Genomic DNA, 14,602 nt, shown 5'->3' with positions numbered 1-14,602 from the left:
ACAGGGCAAGCTGTTGGCATGCCTGTTTAAGTTCAAACATACTGTATACTGCAGAGAGTTTCCATATACTGTGCATGTAAGAAAAGAATAATTTAAGAACCATTTCAAAACAGTGGAAATTATACTGTTTGCCTTCTTTAATCAAGCTAGATTTGTCATTGTTGACGACACTGTGGAAACATAAATCTTGTTTAACATGTAGTCAGGTGACGGGGAAGACTCTGAATTAGTAGCTTGGAGCGGGAAAGCAGGTTAGCCTAGGAGCACAGGGAAAGATGAATCTTATCAATGTATTCTAGATTTCTGTAGGTATGCTCTTGTATTACAATTTTAATATTTTTTTATTTTAAAAATATTTTTTGATGTACAGTAATTGGCATTTAATAGGAAAAGTAAGACTGGCTGGCCGGATCCTGAGATTTAAATATTCTATATTCACTGTATATTTTATTCTAGAAATAGTTGTGTGCATTTTAAATTCTAAATAATTTTTATTGACATTATTTCAATTTTAGCTTTCTGTTTTGGTCAGTCTTTTCTTATAAAACCCTGATAGATAAACTTCAGGAACCTAGAGCACCTTCTTTTTCAAAATGCTGTATGCAGTGTATTTAGCTTAATCAGTGTCCTAGAAAAGCGAACTTAGAAGAAGATTTTGGTTGCTGTGTGGTGATTTTTGTTTGGTGTTTGCTGATTGTATGATCTACTTTTTTATTGAAGCTTTTCTGAGATAAAAATGAAGAAAAGTGTTTTTTGTTATTGACATACAAAGGAATTAAAGGTACTGTACTACTGAAATGTTTGATTAATTAGAATGAACAATACATTAAGTAATAACCTGTACAAAACTAAAAAAAAAAAACTCTCAGTTGATCTCAGGAAATGATCTCAATGATCATGATTATGAAATCATGAAATGATTGCATTCTTTAAGAATTTGAGAATGTCTGGATTAAAAGATCATTTAGTCATGTTGAAATAATTGTTTGCAATACTTTGGAATTAGGGATGTACAGTATATAGCTTTTACAGTATATTTCAATAGGAAGTACCGTACTGTTTATATAGAATGATGTACATATACTGTATGTTGTTTACTGTTTATATGTAGAAAACCTCAAAGTAGTCATCAAGTAAAGTCAAAAAGTTTAATTTGGGAACATGATTTCATCCCCAACATGGAAACATATTTTGTTGGTAGTGCTCTGTTATAGGTAATCCCCACTTTCTCTTCTAATAAAGTGAAAATCCTTAAGAAAAATGTGAATCTTTGACTAGTCTGGGACGTTGAAAGGTTTATATAAACCTAATAATGTAATATTAAATAACTTTACTGACTCGTCAGGATCCCTAGATAATTGAATCTGACTCTGTAACTTTCCAAAGATTTCTAGTCTGGAGGGCATTTTTAAATGATTTATCAATGTGCCTGTAATTCCAGAGTGAAACAAACTTGTTTTCCCTGAAAGAACCAAATGTGTCATCGGACATGACCTTTGTACTGTTTGTTGTAAATAAAAATATACCAATAATCTGATATCTGACATTAAAACCTTACCGTAGGGTATCTGCAAAGCACACGGAGGATCCGTGTGTGATACATCTGAAATAGGAAATAAAGTGGATGGGTGCTTTCTTGATAGAACCGTTCTTCTTGCACTGATTGAGTTGTACCTCTCCATTATGTTAGAGGAGAGATCGATATCTTTGCTAACAGGACTTGGCTGCACGTTCCACTCAGTCTTGTAACTGCCCACTAGTCAAGCAAAGACAAGAAAAAGTTTCCTCCATTCATTCTGCTGATGCCTGATGCCTCATATAGTGGCACAGAAAACAACAGTAACAGCAAAAACATGGTTTATAATAAGAAACATTTTATTAACAAAACAGTAAATTCCACTTGCGTAGCATTTCCAACAATGAATAAAATGGCCTTGCAACAAAATAAAAAAAACAAACCAACTAACAAAATAAAAGGGTTTACCTTTTGGCAATCAATAGATGTATTGTTTCTATATGTATCTATATCTCCAAGGATAAGGGTATTTAAGATATGAATGCTTTGTGTTGGGAAGTTATCTTTTTGTTTCAGAATTAGAAGATGGTACAGGAAAGAGTAATTCTATGGTCACAGAGTGTCATAAGCCTGAACAGTAAAGACAGAAAGGAGGAATGACATCATCCATTGCCAAGACTGGCAAATCCCAACTATGAGATACTGTACCATTGCGTACAAAAGTTGCAAAAAGTAACGTTTTTTCTTTTGCAAAAGTAAAGCACCAGCTTTAATTCTGATTACGGAGCTGATGACTAGATCAAGCCATTTTTTGACTGTATAGACTCAAAATATATTTGAAAATACGTACACAATGAGCATTCGTTATACTGTATTTAGATGAAAAATGAAAGAACAAGTAAGTCCTTTAATCCTTTTGTGAAAAACGGCATATTCCTTCAGTTTCAATTCTCATTGCATTCCACTTTTTGCTTATATTTTGCTACTTTTGTGGTTTCATGAAGACTATGACTGAAGCTGAATGTAAAATGTCACCTAAGAGCCTTGGTTTTCATGTGTGAGTTGTGTGGTTCTCCGTGTAACTCACCAAGAATGTTCCAAATGGTAAAATTGGACACAGTTGGATAAAACAAAGGTCTAAATGCCACAATATGTTTACTTGGATACCTTATAAGACTAAAACAGTTAAAAAATTAATGGTTTCTGTGAGTAAACTAAATAGCTCTTGTTTTTAACCTTCTTTATCTTACAATGCGTCTTATGTACGGTTAATATTAATAATGGAAAAATGTAAGATAATTTAAGAAACATATTTCATACAATATGTATTGAAGTTGTTTAATTGACCAAAGTACTAAATATTTTTTAAATATAATCTTAATGAGTTCTAAATTCCTTAAGTTATCTATAATTTCTACAATTAGTTTTTGCTTTTGTCTGTTAGTCATAAAAACAAAGGACATCTTATTGGTGATGGAGGCGTTATAATGTTTTACGCAGCATCTTCAGAATGTCATAAATACAAACACATTAAAGGAAGGCAATTCTCCTTTCAGCGCTGTTAGTATCGTAGTTGACAGACTCTTAAATGCACAGTGTTACAAAAGTTACCCATTCATAATATTTAATGGCAGTGTTCCTGGCTTCATGATATTGTACTTTTAAAAGATATCTGCAAATTGTATTTGTTTTGTCAATATTTACTGTAATTTCACCATAAGTAACTTTTACTATAATCTTGCTAAGTTCTTAATTGAGCTGATAATGAAATTTCAGGAAGAACAGCAGCCCCTTTCATATCAGTCACTGGTTACCACATCACTATTAACACGAGTCAGGTTTTCTTCACAAGATTGACTGATTAGCAGCCATCCACTGCCAACAAGCCCACACTATTGCAGAGGCCTCTTGGTTGATCTTACTCCTTCTCCCAGCCAGGTCTCACCTCTCCCAATGAGCATGTTGCAAAATCATTGCAATTACATTTATTTGATACAGGGGCTCTAAACACTAATTGACAACAATTTTCAATTCCATGGAATGGGATATTTCAATTAATTTAAGAGTTTGAAATTTCTGATCAGAGGTCTGACCTTCTGCTCTCTATTCCTCCATTATATATTTTTGTAAATGTTCTAGTGAAAGCTTCTGTTTGATACTGACCTTCCACTGGAATTATTATTATTATTACAAAGTTGTATTCCAAAGATGATCTAAGCTGTTCTTATCTGGTGCTGTACCCTGAATCAAGTTCAGATGGATGTGCATTTTTTGTTTAAAAGACATTTGACTGTGTAAAATGGCTCATGGCTTTGTCTTTAGTCATACTGTAGGTCTATTTAAAATAACTGCTAAAGGACACACACATTTAAGATCAGTTAGCCATTTGTCTGCTGAAACTAAACATTTGCTCACATGTGGATGTGCTGGGCTGCTGCTCCTGCTATTTTAAGCCTATTTTAGATTCCTCCTTACTGTCTGAAAAGTGTGAACATCTATATTTCTCCCAGGAGGCATTGTAGAGATATAGCCAGGTTCCCTTGAAGTATACCCTCTCTGAGCCTAATGTATTCCCTTTGTATTTTCTAAGAAGGTACATTACAATATGGGTTATTGCTGGGAAAACCATCCATAAATAACATGAAAAAGATGAAAGAATAAAATGCCAACTCAAAATGCCCAATATTCTCTGTGAATTCAAATTTTATTTTGGAGATAAATCTGTATGCAAAAAATAAACAATAGTAATCATGATTATCCTAATAATAATGATATTAAATGATATGAAAATCTATAAATGAGAAGCATCAAAATAAAGCTTTGTTCCACACAAGATGTGCAATCATATTCTTTTAGGTACGAAGACATAAAATGCAGAACAGTACAATTGAATATTCAGAGTGAAAGGGAATACATCTCCTAATGAAAACCTTCAGTAGAATGGTAACAATTGTGTTACACATTCATCTAGTATTTTAATCAATGTCTTAAGTTCACTTACAGTGGGTAATATTTTTTCATTTATACTTTTTAAAAACGAATCTGTTTCCTTCTAATATTTTTTTAATTTGAGGTCAATAAAGTACTGCCACATAAAATGTAGAACAGAGGAAGAAACATGTATTTGTGAATTTAGCAAAGCATTTGAATTGCAGTTGTTTTTGTAGAATTGCAGTTCATTTTGTTTTTTATTCTGGACAGAGGGATCGGTAAAGCAAAATAGTGAGAAAATGAAAATACATACACAGACGGAATGAATAGAATGAAATGAGGTCTTAATGTTTTTTGCGGGTAGGGATGGGGTGACTCCTTTAGTCTTATTGTTATTTTGTAGATTCTGGAGGTTAAATATTGAACTATGATTTTCTGTTTAATAGTCCATTTTCTTTCCCCATAACACCGCCCCTTACTAACGTGACTGCTGTATAATTTAAGCAAAAAATGACTAAGTCCTTTGTACTTAATTTTTGGCTCTCTCCTTCATACAACATTAGAGGGCAGTCATAGCAAGTAAGGCCTTTCTGGGGAAAGAGGTTAACATAAGAATAGATGGCTGTAGAAAACAAATAATAATAAAATGAAAACAAAATCATAGCAGATGTCATCATAAAATTCTTCTATATCTAGCAACACTTAATAACATTTATTTTTCTTTTTTTATTCTTTTCCTTTTTTACTAAAAATGGCTGAGGAGCAGATATAGTTTGCATCGTCTATACAACAGGCTATAAAACACCACTCATCACGGTCCAGAAAGCACATATAGATGTGTTTGTACTGTATATAAACATATGTAATAAGATACTTTGCGTGCATGGATTTTCCCAAATGATCGCATCTAGACATCCTTATAATTCTGCAAAAACATTTGCCTTAGATTTCACATTGGGTTGAAATTAAGGCCTCCATTTTCCTTCCTGACAACACGAAAGTATTTTTAAATGAGTCTTATTGTAACCAGTTCCTTTTTCTCTTCTTTGCACCTTGGACAGGTCTGTTAGCTGGGCCAAACAACAGTCTGATCTGGCCTCCATCGCTTCTAAGGAAAGTGCAAATACTTTGGCTGATTCCTCAGTTATAGGTAGCTTGTTTCTTTTTTCCAATTCCCTTTCTAGTTTTATCATTCTTCTTCCATTATGAATGCTTGGCGGCATTTTTTTAAGAAAATGTCCCAGCAACACAAACACAGGCAACGTAAATGAAAACACTGACTGTTTATGACATTTTGTTGTCCCCTAAATTGGCTCCTGTTTCTCTGAAACAAAAGCATGAAATGTCAATGTTTTGCTTGTCGGTTGGTTGGTTGGTTTGTGTTTTTTTTTGTTTTTTCTTTTTATTCTGCTCAGTCTGTTTCTTGCTGGCCACATTCCAGTTTGTTTGTTAATCCTTTTTTGTCCAATGTGCTTGAGTAAAAAGTAAAGTAAGTTTATTATACCATGTCTCAGATAAAATGAAGACTAAATTATTATACAAGTGTTCTTCTTTTAAAGGTAAGATCAGACATAGTATTCTTTATCCTTGTTTTTCTTGTTCTTGCTGGAGCTCTTGGCACTGTTAGCCTGCTTCTCCTTCACCACTGTGCCATTGGACTGTGCCGAGTTGCTAATGTAGTTACGGCTCTCATCCACATGGTAGGAGCCCTCATCACGGTTGCGGTACTTGTACATGGCGTAGAGCAGGATGAGGATACAGAGGGCGGCAGCTGCCACGATGCCCACCACCATGCCCGTGGTGCTGCTGGACTCACGGATGACCTCTGAGGGACCAGGGTAGCCCTCAGCCCCCGGTCTGGTAGGGTTTGCTGTAGGTATATAATGTGACAAGGGAGAGGTTATTACAAAGATGATCAAACTCTGGTGGTTCTGAACAGCGTTGTCTGAAACGCATACAGTACAAACTTCTCTGAGACCTAAAATGAGCAGTCTTGATTGAAGTAGAAAAAAAAACAATGAGCTTTGTTTTTTAATGCCCACTAATGTCTGTGAGTAGAGGACTGCATAATTGTACTTTGACTGCCTTGTTTGAATAATTTTAATGGCTTACACGGTATAAGCAACATTTTATTATGAATATAAACACTTTGTTGTGCAGACCAAAGACAATATGCGATTTTTATATACTGTAGATAACCTCTGTCATTAGGTCTAAATAACAAAACACACAGCTGTAGAATGAATATAAAAGTTTTCTTAAAACTGACAGGACAAGAAATATAGTTACAATTCAAAGAGATCAGTCCCCCATGCTCATAGCTGCATTAAGTATGTGAGCGTGTACTCTGTATGTATAATATACTGTATGTGCACTCTGTGTACGAGACAAGATGAGCACATGACAGAAAGACAAAGAATTACATGGCAAAGCTCTTGCAGCATTTATATACAGTAAATGTTAATTCAGTTAACAAATCGGATTATTTTATTTTAATTTTTCTAAGGTTAATCAATTTGGCACATCAAAAAGACTGCAGTATTTGAGATATATGGCCTAACTTAAATGATTATACAATGTTCAGAACCTGGTAATTGAGTATTTTGAGGCTAATTTCAATTCTGTTTGTAACCGTCATTCTCAAAGTGTACCACTCTCATCACACTTCATTCACAATTTATAGCTGGTGCAAAACACAACAGTCACAATTCTAATTGGTACCATTTGGTATGGTCACAATACTCCACACCTGGCTCCTCTGTATTGTATTGCCTATCCATGTGGTAATGAATAGCTTTTAGGGTTTTTCAACCTACTGATTGCCTACAAAACAGCACCGATCTGCTGATGTTCTTCTTTACTCTGGGGAAACTGAAATGCGTCTAAGTGCATTGATTACGTACTCTTAAAATTATGACATCCTCACTCTATACTACACTTTTTACTTTCTTCATGTGTTCATGTGTCACAGATTGTAGTATAATACTGGGAGGGTGAGTACCATAGTTCACAGTGTTATTTACTTTATACTGTATATACAGTATGTGATTGTTTTTATCAAAACATTTATGAAGACTTCACACAAGGTTTAAACCATTAGACACAAAAAATATACAGTAACTGCAGCATTATTATATAGTATGTTTTTAGTAAAGATATTTAGATATTGTAAAAAGGAGTTAAAGCATTATAAACTGAGAAAAAAATATTTTTGTTTACATTCTCCAGTCTCTCAGATAAAGATAATTTATTTCCAATGAGTAGGGTGCTGTATTTCCTGACCGTAATGTACCACACCGTAAATTCTTCATCTGTAATATAACCTCCTGACTGTTCAAGCAGCAGCTATAGTTAAGAGGTGAATGTGTCTTTCCCTGTTTTATTGCACAATTTCTCATCCAAGTGGGATATAAATTAATGCAGCCATTTAATACTGTGGGTAGGTACCAATGTCTTTGTAACCAAGGACAAAGGAACTGGCCATTAGCAACCGACATAACGAGCCAGCTGGAGTGCCTCCACTCAGTACGACACAAACAGCTTATGATCCGTGTTTCTCTAAGTGTTTAAATCGACCTCTCTCCTTGGTCACAATGTTTGTGGAGTAGTTTGCACTGCATTCATAAACAATGGAGGTATACAGCATCTATTATTAATTCACACATACAGTATAAAAATATGTAATACTGCAAAATGAGTAAGCTAGTGTATTAAAGAAAATTATGTTGTTAACAACTAGCCGGATCATTATAAGAGTTGGCTGCTCAAAGTCTGATCCATAGCTGATCAATAATTAAATTTTCACTTAATAAACAATTGGAGTAAGCCAAACTTATAACTTATATTCAAGGCATTTGGCTTTGCAATTGGAACATGCACTGGAATTCCCAAACCTTTCCCCATTGACACATAGAACCTTGCAGTGCATTGATTGTATCTGAATGCTACAGCCATATAATAATATCAATTAATTGGGCTTTAATCTTAATTAAAGATTATCCCATCCACTTATGAATTAAAATTCCCTTTACTAATATTTTTATTAATTAAAATTCCCTGCTAGAGGTTAACTCCATCAAATTTCAGATATGTATCACATACAGCCACATGTCTTTTTCACTCAGAAAGTCCCACCAAGTGCACACTATCAGCAACAGATCACTGCTGGTCTGCTGAGAGGTGGCTAATGACTTGTTTGCAGGTGTGCCAATTGGGAGCATCACATGCCATCTTCTATTTCTCACACAAATGCACTATAGACATGACTTTACACCTAGTCACAATTAATATGCAGTTGAGAATTAAGGAATTTAGAGCACAGTTTTAGTTTGTATGGTTTATAGTAAACACTCTCCTGCATGCTTCTTTTATTTAGTAAGTACATTTTATTGATCTCTAATCAGTGACTAATCAGTTACTGAGTAATATATATATATACAATAATGTTATGTCCCATATAATTAATTTTGCATAACATTTTTTATGCCCCTTCCAGTGTGAAAATGCTAATTGTTTCTACATGTTTCGTCTCACAACAATGACTCCTGTGCTGCTTGGGTAGAATAGGGAAGGATCTGACATTCCACCCACTGAGTCTTTTATCTTTTGACACAATGCAAGTTCCTCAGAGAATGAGAGAAGAGTTGCTGCTGATTGGAGGAGAAGTGAATCTCTCTCTGACATCATTCGAAGCCTGCAGGTCCCTGGGAAATCATGAGTTGTTGTTTCATCAAGAAACCTGGGGCCAATTAATCCAAACCTTTTCTGCCAAAGGAGCCTTGTCAATTGTTTGCTGCTATTTGGAAAATCCCAGTCACAGCTAGCTAATAAGCTGACACTGGCTCAAATTCCCAACATCTGGCTCAACTTGTACCTTAACTGATTGAGCCAGTTGGGAAGCTAATATATAAAATATATTAGCTCAAAGCAAATCTGAGTGATTATGGCACACCGGTGGCACAGTGGCTAGCATTGCTTGTTTGCAGCAATGGGCCACAGGGTTCTATGCTGGACCTGGGGTTCTGTCTGCATGGAGTTCTATGTAAGTTCTCTCTGTGTTTGCATGGGTTTCCTCTGGATGCTCTGGTTTCTTCTTACAGTTCAAAGACATACCGGTAGGTTAATTATCCCTAGGTGTAATTATATCTGTGTGTGCCCTGCAATGGACTGGCGTCCCAGCCAGGGTGTGTCCTGCCTTATACTTGCTGGGATAGACTCCGGCTCTACCACGACCCTGTATTGGATAAAGCCGTTGGAAAATGGATGGATGGAAATCTGAGTGAACTGAACGGGTCTGTAACAGATTACAACTGTTTCAAATACAGTTTGTTGCCAAAAAATGTAGTGCTTTAAATCCCATACCAATTTTGATAACAAGCCAGTTCTTTACTGAAATCTGTCCATTTCCAAAGCTCTATCAAAACTGCTTGATCCTGTAGTCATGGTCATATTGCTTCAGTACAAAGTTGACAAAAGTGTCTGGAAAAGTTTTTTTAGAAAAGAAAAAAAAACAAAAAAGAGGTACACTGTAATGAGAATGTCAACAACAACTATAACCTCTGCTATTCCAACAAAGTAATTTTGACTTTAAAAAGAAGAACTTGATGTGTTATAAATTAAAAGCTTCTCTCAAACAAACTAAATACAGTCCATTAGACTTTGTTAGAAGACATCAACTTCCTTGTGCCAGAGCAAATCAGAAATAAGTGGTATAAAAGTCTTGGTAGGCAGTGTGATTTATTGCTGTTTCAAACATTTTTATCTTGTTGTCAGGTTAAGTAGCCATATGATCATAACATACTTTTCTTGACCATTGACCTGTCCAACATTTGTAATATAATTTCCAAGTCTACCAATTCTTTCTCTGTCTTGACATGTATAACTGGCCAAGGCTGATACAGTATGAGGTTCAGCTGGAGCAGTACAGTCTGCCTCTGGCAACAATGTTGGTTTATTAGTCCTGTTTCAGCCGTTGATAGAAAGTGTAAAACTTAGAAGAAATTGTGCCTGAAACAAGTGTTTTAAATGATGGACATCTATAAAAATATGACCACAGGCAGTATAAACACTATTATAAATTTTACCCAAGCGTACTGAAGGGTAAAATTAGACAAAGAGCAATACCTGATAAATTATCGTCATTTCATAATGACAGGCTGTACTTTTAGATAACTGCTGTAAACTTTAGAATATAAACCAAAGCTATAAAATCACTGAAATAACCTTTTCTGTCACAGCATGCCTGAAAACACCCTGCAATGCTCTGCACCCCTATTATATAAAAAAACTGTTCTTTTATTCATAGGGGCCTACGTTACAGACTTAGTCATGGTCGATTGCCTAACTTAAGCTGTCAATCTTAGTATTTCAAAATATAAAGTAAAATGATTAGAATAAAAATATCTATTTAGAAAAAGCAATACCCTGAAATAGATCTAGTTAAAAATGCCACAAGTTCAGCTAAGCATTTATACACATTAGTGTCCTTTATCAGATAAAAACAAAGACAAAATGTAAATACAAAAACAGGCAAAATGAAAAATATATACTATATCATCTACTTTATACATCAAAACACACAAAAAATAAAGTTAATATAGAATTTATATAACATAACTTTTTTAATTGTTGCTTTCTGGCTCAAGTATTTAGATAATAATGATGTGTATGAAAGAACAGATTCAATTCTAAAAGCAGTTTTACTTTGCAGTAAACCAAAGATTTATTCAGACCTTGCAAAGTACTAATTTACTAAGATGAATCATAGGCTGGGGTCGATTTATCCAAAATACAGACTTTAAAGCTGTTCATCATTTCTGTTACTGAATATACATAATTACAACAAATATGTTTGCATGTATAATTAAAACACAATATCTTTAAATTCTATTTATGTTTGATTAATATCTCTGTTTTTGTTTGTATATAACTGACATTTCTTTCATTTATGGAGGCCAGGGAACAGTGCTGAGCATGTATTGGCAATTAGAAATGTTTAAAGTTTAGTTCAGGGTATGATTGTTTCTCATAATTGATCTATTTTCTATTTTTTAGATACATCTAACCATGGATTAGAAGCTACATGCTTAAGTATCTTTTGTTAAAATTGTTTTGAAATGCATGACAAGATTGCAGCAGGCTGCTCCTCCTCTGTCTCATTCACACTCAAGAGGAAATACAGAATTAGGGATTCACCAGCATTTAGGGATTTAAATAAATGAATCTTTTAAACACAGTTTTTCATTCATTTCATTCAATCTTCTCTTAGGAGATTCATTTATTCTGTAATTCATCACAAGCTGAAAACAGTAGGTGAGTGAGTGGATGAGCCAAGTGGTGCTTGGTTTGAAGTAATAGAGCAAACAAGCCTACTTAAACAGCAATGAACAGACACAATTCTCACTGACCTTTTGCAAAGATTTATAAGCAAATCTAAAATAAAAAATACAATGGGTTATGTATCCTCCTATCCTGGATTTTGTGCCATGTGCTGTATACTTGTCCACATTTTATTACAGTATGCTAAATTAATATTCTAACAGCAGGGAGAACTACAGCTCTCACATCACTCCAGCACCATTACTAGGCCAGTAAATGGCAATATGAAGCATTTTGATCTATACATCTATACAGTACACCCAAACAAATCTAAACAGAACCGATGCCAGTGATAAAACATGCAGAAAATTCTTCATACATGTAATGGTGCAAAATAATGCCTAAAACAGAAAAAAAAAAAACTTCAGATATCACCTTACTGGTGAAGCAAGGAGGAACTGGTTATTAAGTTCCATGAAGCTCATCACGTACAAGAACAAAAATATATTATTTTAGAGTCTGAATTGTTGTTATACAGTATGTTCAATGTTCAATTTTATAGAGAATCACAAATCTTAAAGGGCAGCCTTAGAGAAATAACCAGATTGATGAACATTTCATTGGAAGAAACAGATTCAGGATTATTTGCACAGCCTGCCATTGTAGGAAGCAGAGGTCCCAGGAAAAATAAGGGTACTATAGAAGTAACCAACACTTGCATTGTTTACATTGTCAGTGAAATAAGACTTGTCTTCCTTAATTAGGGGGTTCCAACCTCCAGCAATTTTGTAGGTCAGCCCAGGATCTGTTTTATGACATCAGAAATTTTATGGAGCTTGACTAATAGGAATATAGAACATAGAAAAAGTTACAAACAAAATAAGGCGTTTTGGTCCATCTAGTTTGTTTGGTTGCAGTAGTTAAGTGATCTGAGGATCTCATCTAACTGTTTCTTAAAAGAAACCGTCATATTGTATAGCGTGCCTTAACATGGCTTGCTTGCCCCATATTCCCACAAACATTTGTTAAACAGTTATTAAGCTTGAAATCCACTTCTATGTTGCTTATTTATGTATTTGTGTTTCTCTATTGATTTATACTACTGAAGTCAATTGAGTTGACTTTGCCAATGACTTTGAGGATTGTGAAATTTTAAAGTACTGTAGATCCCCTCAAAATCTTTTTGTTTAAGACTAAAACGGTTCAATTCCTCTTGTCAGTGTAAAACTGACTTTTATTGCCAGTCATAAACAGTATGTGGCTGCTGTTTTCTGGACTGATTCCAGACTAGAGCTATCTTTTTTCTAGGTGGTGACCAAAACTATATGTACTGTAGTATAGTTGTACAGTTGTGACATATGTTCCTTAAATTTAAATTTTAACTTCATATTAAAATATTCAATATATTTCATTGTTTGCCTTTTTACTGCATCCCTACATTGTCTCTCAACATACATACTTAACCATTAGTGTATTCTTCATGCTCAGTGTTTCTCATTTTGTATCTATACTGTAGTTTGTTTTACCTACTGTATTTGTGTGTAATTCCCTACATTAGTCTATATTAAATATCATCTGCTATTTGTTCAGTCTTGAATGTAAATCATTTTGACTTTCCTTTTCAGCTTCTATAGTTCTTGCTAATCTTCCTATCGACCTATGTTCCTAGTTTACTAACTAAATTAAATCTAAATCTAGACAACTGCTATAAATTAGTGGTCTAATACAAATACCTGGGGTACTCCACTGAATACAACCAAATTGTATGTAATCCCAAACCTGTACTGTTTTCTGTGCATTAATCAGTTCTCAATCCAAACACATTATTGTGAACACCTACTGCCTGCAAATTGATCATTTTCTTTTATGTGAACCTTTATCAAAAGCCTTTAGAAAATCTAAATCCACCATCTCTTAAGGTTCATATGTGTTTATTATTGTTATTAATTTTAAGAAGTTAGTTGACCAAGATCACCTTTACCTAAAAACTTGCTGACTATTCCCTAGAATGACCATGTACAGTGGTTGATTCTCTAGTTAATACTTTTTCCATAACATTACACATACAGTAAATAGGATTTAATCTTTTCTAATTACTTGGTTCAGTTTTGATACTCTTTTTATGAATGGATGTTAAATTAGCAATTTTCCAATCAATGTATTACTTATGTCTTGACTGACTACTGGATGAGTTTTGTTAATGAATATAAAATCTCTTTTATTCTTTGAGTACAAATGATAGATTACCATCAGACACTGGAGGTCTGCATATTTAAAGTGCTTGTAGTACCTGTAGCTCTTCTGCCTCTTTGCCAAAACTATTTCACTAGAGATAACAACATTAAAGAACTGAATACTTTCTGGATGCTTGAGACGAATGCAAAGAGGCATTTGAGCTCTGTATACTGTATGTAGCTATGGTGATTAGGAACAGCTATGTGAGATTGCCTTGTCATTGTTAACCCTCCTGAACTTCAGTTAATATATGATTTCTTCCTTGGTAAACACCTGAGTGAAATATCCATCTAATACAGTACATCAGTCATTTCCCTAGACCATCTAAAAGTTTCTCATTATTGTTCCAGATTCATTTTACTTATTTACTTCTTCACCCTTGTAGCAGCACCCTTGGTCATTCCTCACTGGGGGGGGGGGGGGGTCCTACTGTATATCCCTGTCAAAACTCTTAGCTCAAGGGATTTTGTTCACCTAAGCCAGATGAGTTGCCCCAATATTGCTTTCAATTCTACTCCCCTTCTCCATCTAAATTAGGGTTTTTCTGTAATGAAAAGATTTTATTGGAATCTCATTGACTCTGTTCTGATCTCTGAGTTGTGT

General features: G+C 34.5%; 1 protein-coding gene across 18 annotated transcripts in view; it reads right to left on the bottom strand.

Annotated features, from left to right (window-relative positions):
• Positions 1 to 4,194: 4,194 nt before the first annotated feature.
• The window catches only part of nrxn1a (neurexin 1a), a 349,008-nt gene continuing 338,600 nt past the window's right edge, over positions 4,195 to 14,602 (bottom strand). For 9 of the 18 annotated variants that reach the window (XM_088934356.1, XM_088934360.1, XM_088934363.1 and 6 more), the window contains one exon: positions 4,195 to 6,317. In XM_088934356.1, coding sequence (XP_088790482.1) covers positions 6,013 to 6,317 — 305 coding nt within the window. In that variant the 3' untranslated portion in view covers positions 4,195 to 6,012. The remainder of the gene's footprint in view (positions 6,318 to 14,602) is intronic. The other 9 variants (XM_088934357.1, XM_088934368.1, XM_088934370.1 and 6 more) reach the window with 1 other exon arrangement.

Source organism: Atractosteus spatula, chromosome 15, assembly GCF_055471065.1.
Source record: "Atractosteus spatula isolate fAtrSpa1 chromosome 15, fAtrSpa1.hap1, whole genome shotgun sequence".
Classification (NCBI taxonomy): Eukaryota; Metazoa; Chordata; class Actinopteri; order Semionotiformes; family Lepisosteidae; genus Atractosteus; species Atractosteus spatula.
The sequence above is the reverse complement of the archived record's forward strand: the minus strand, read 5'-3'. Positions and strand labels throughout refer to the sequence as shown.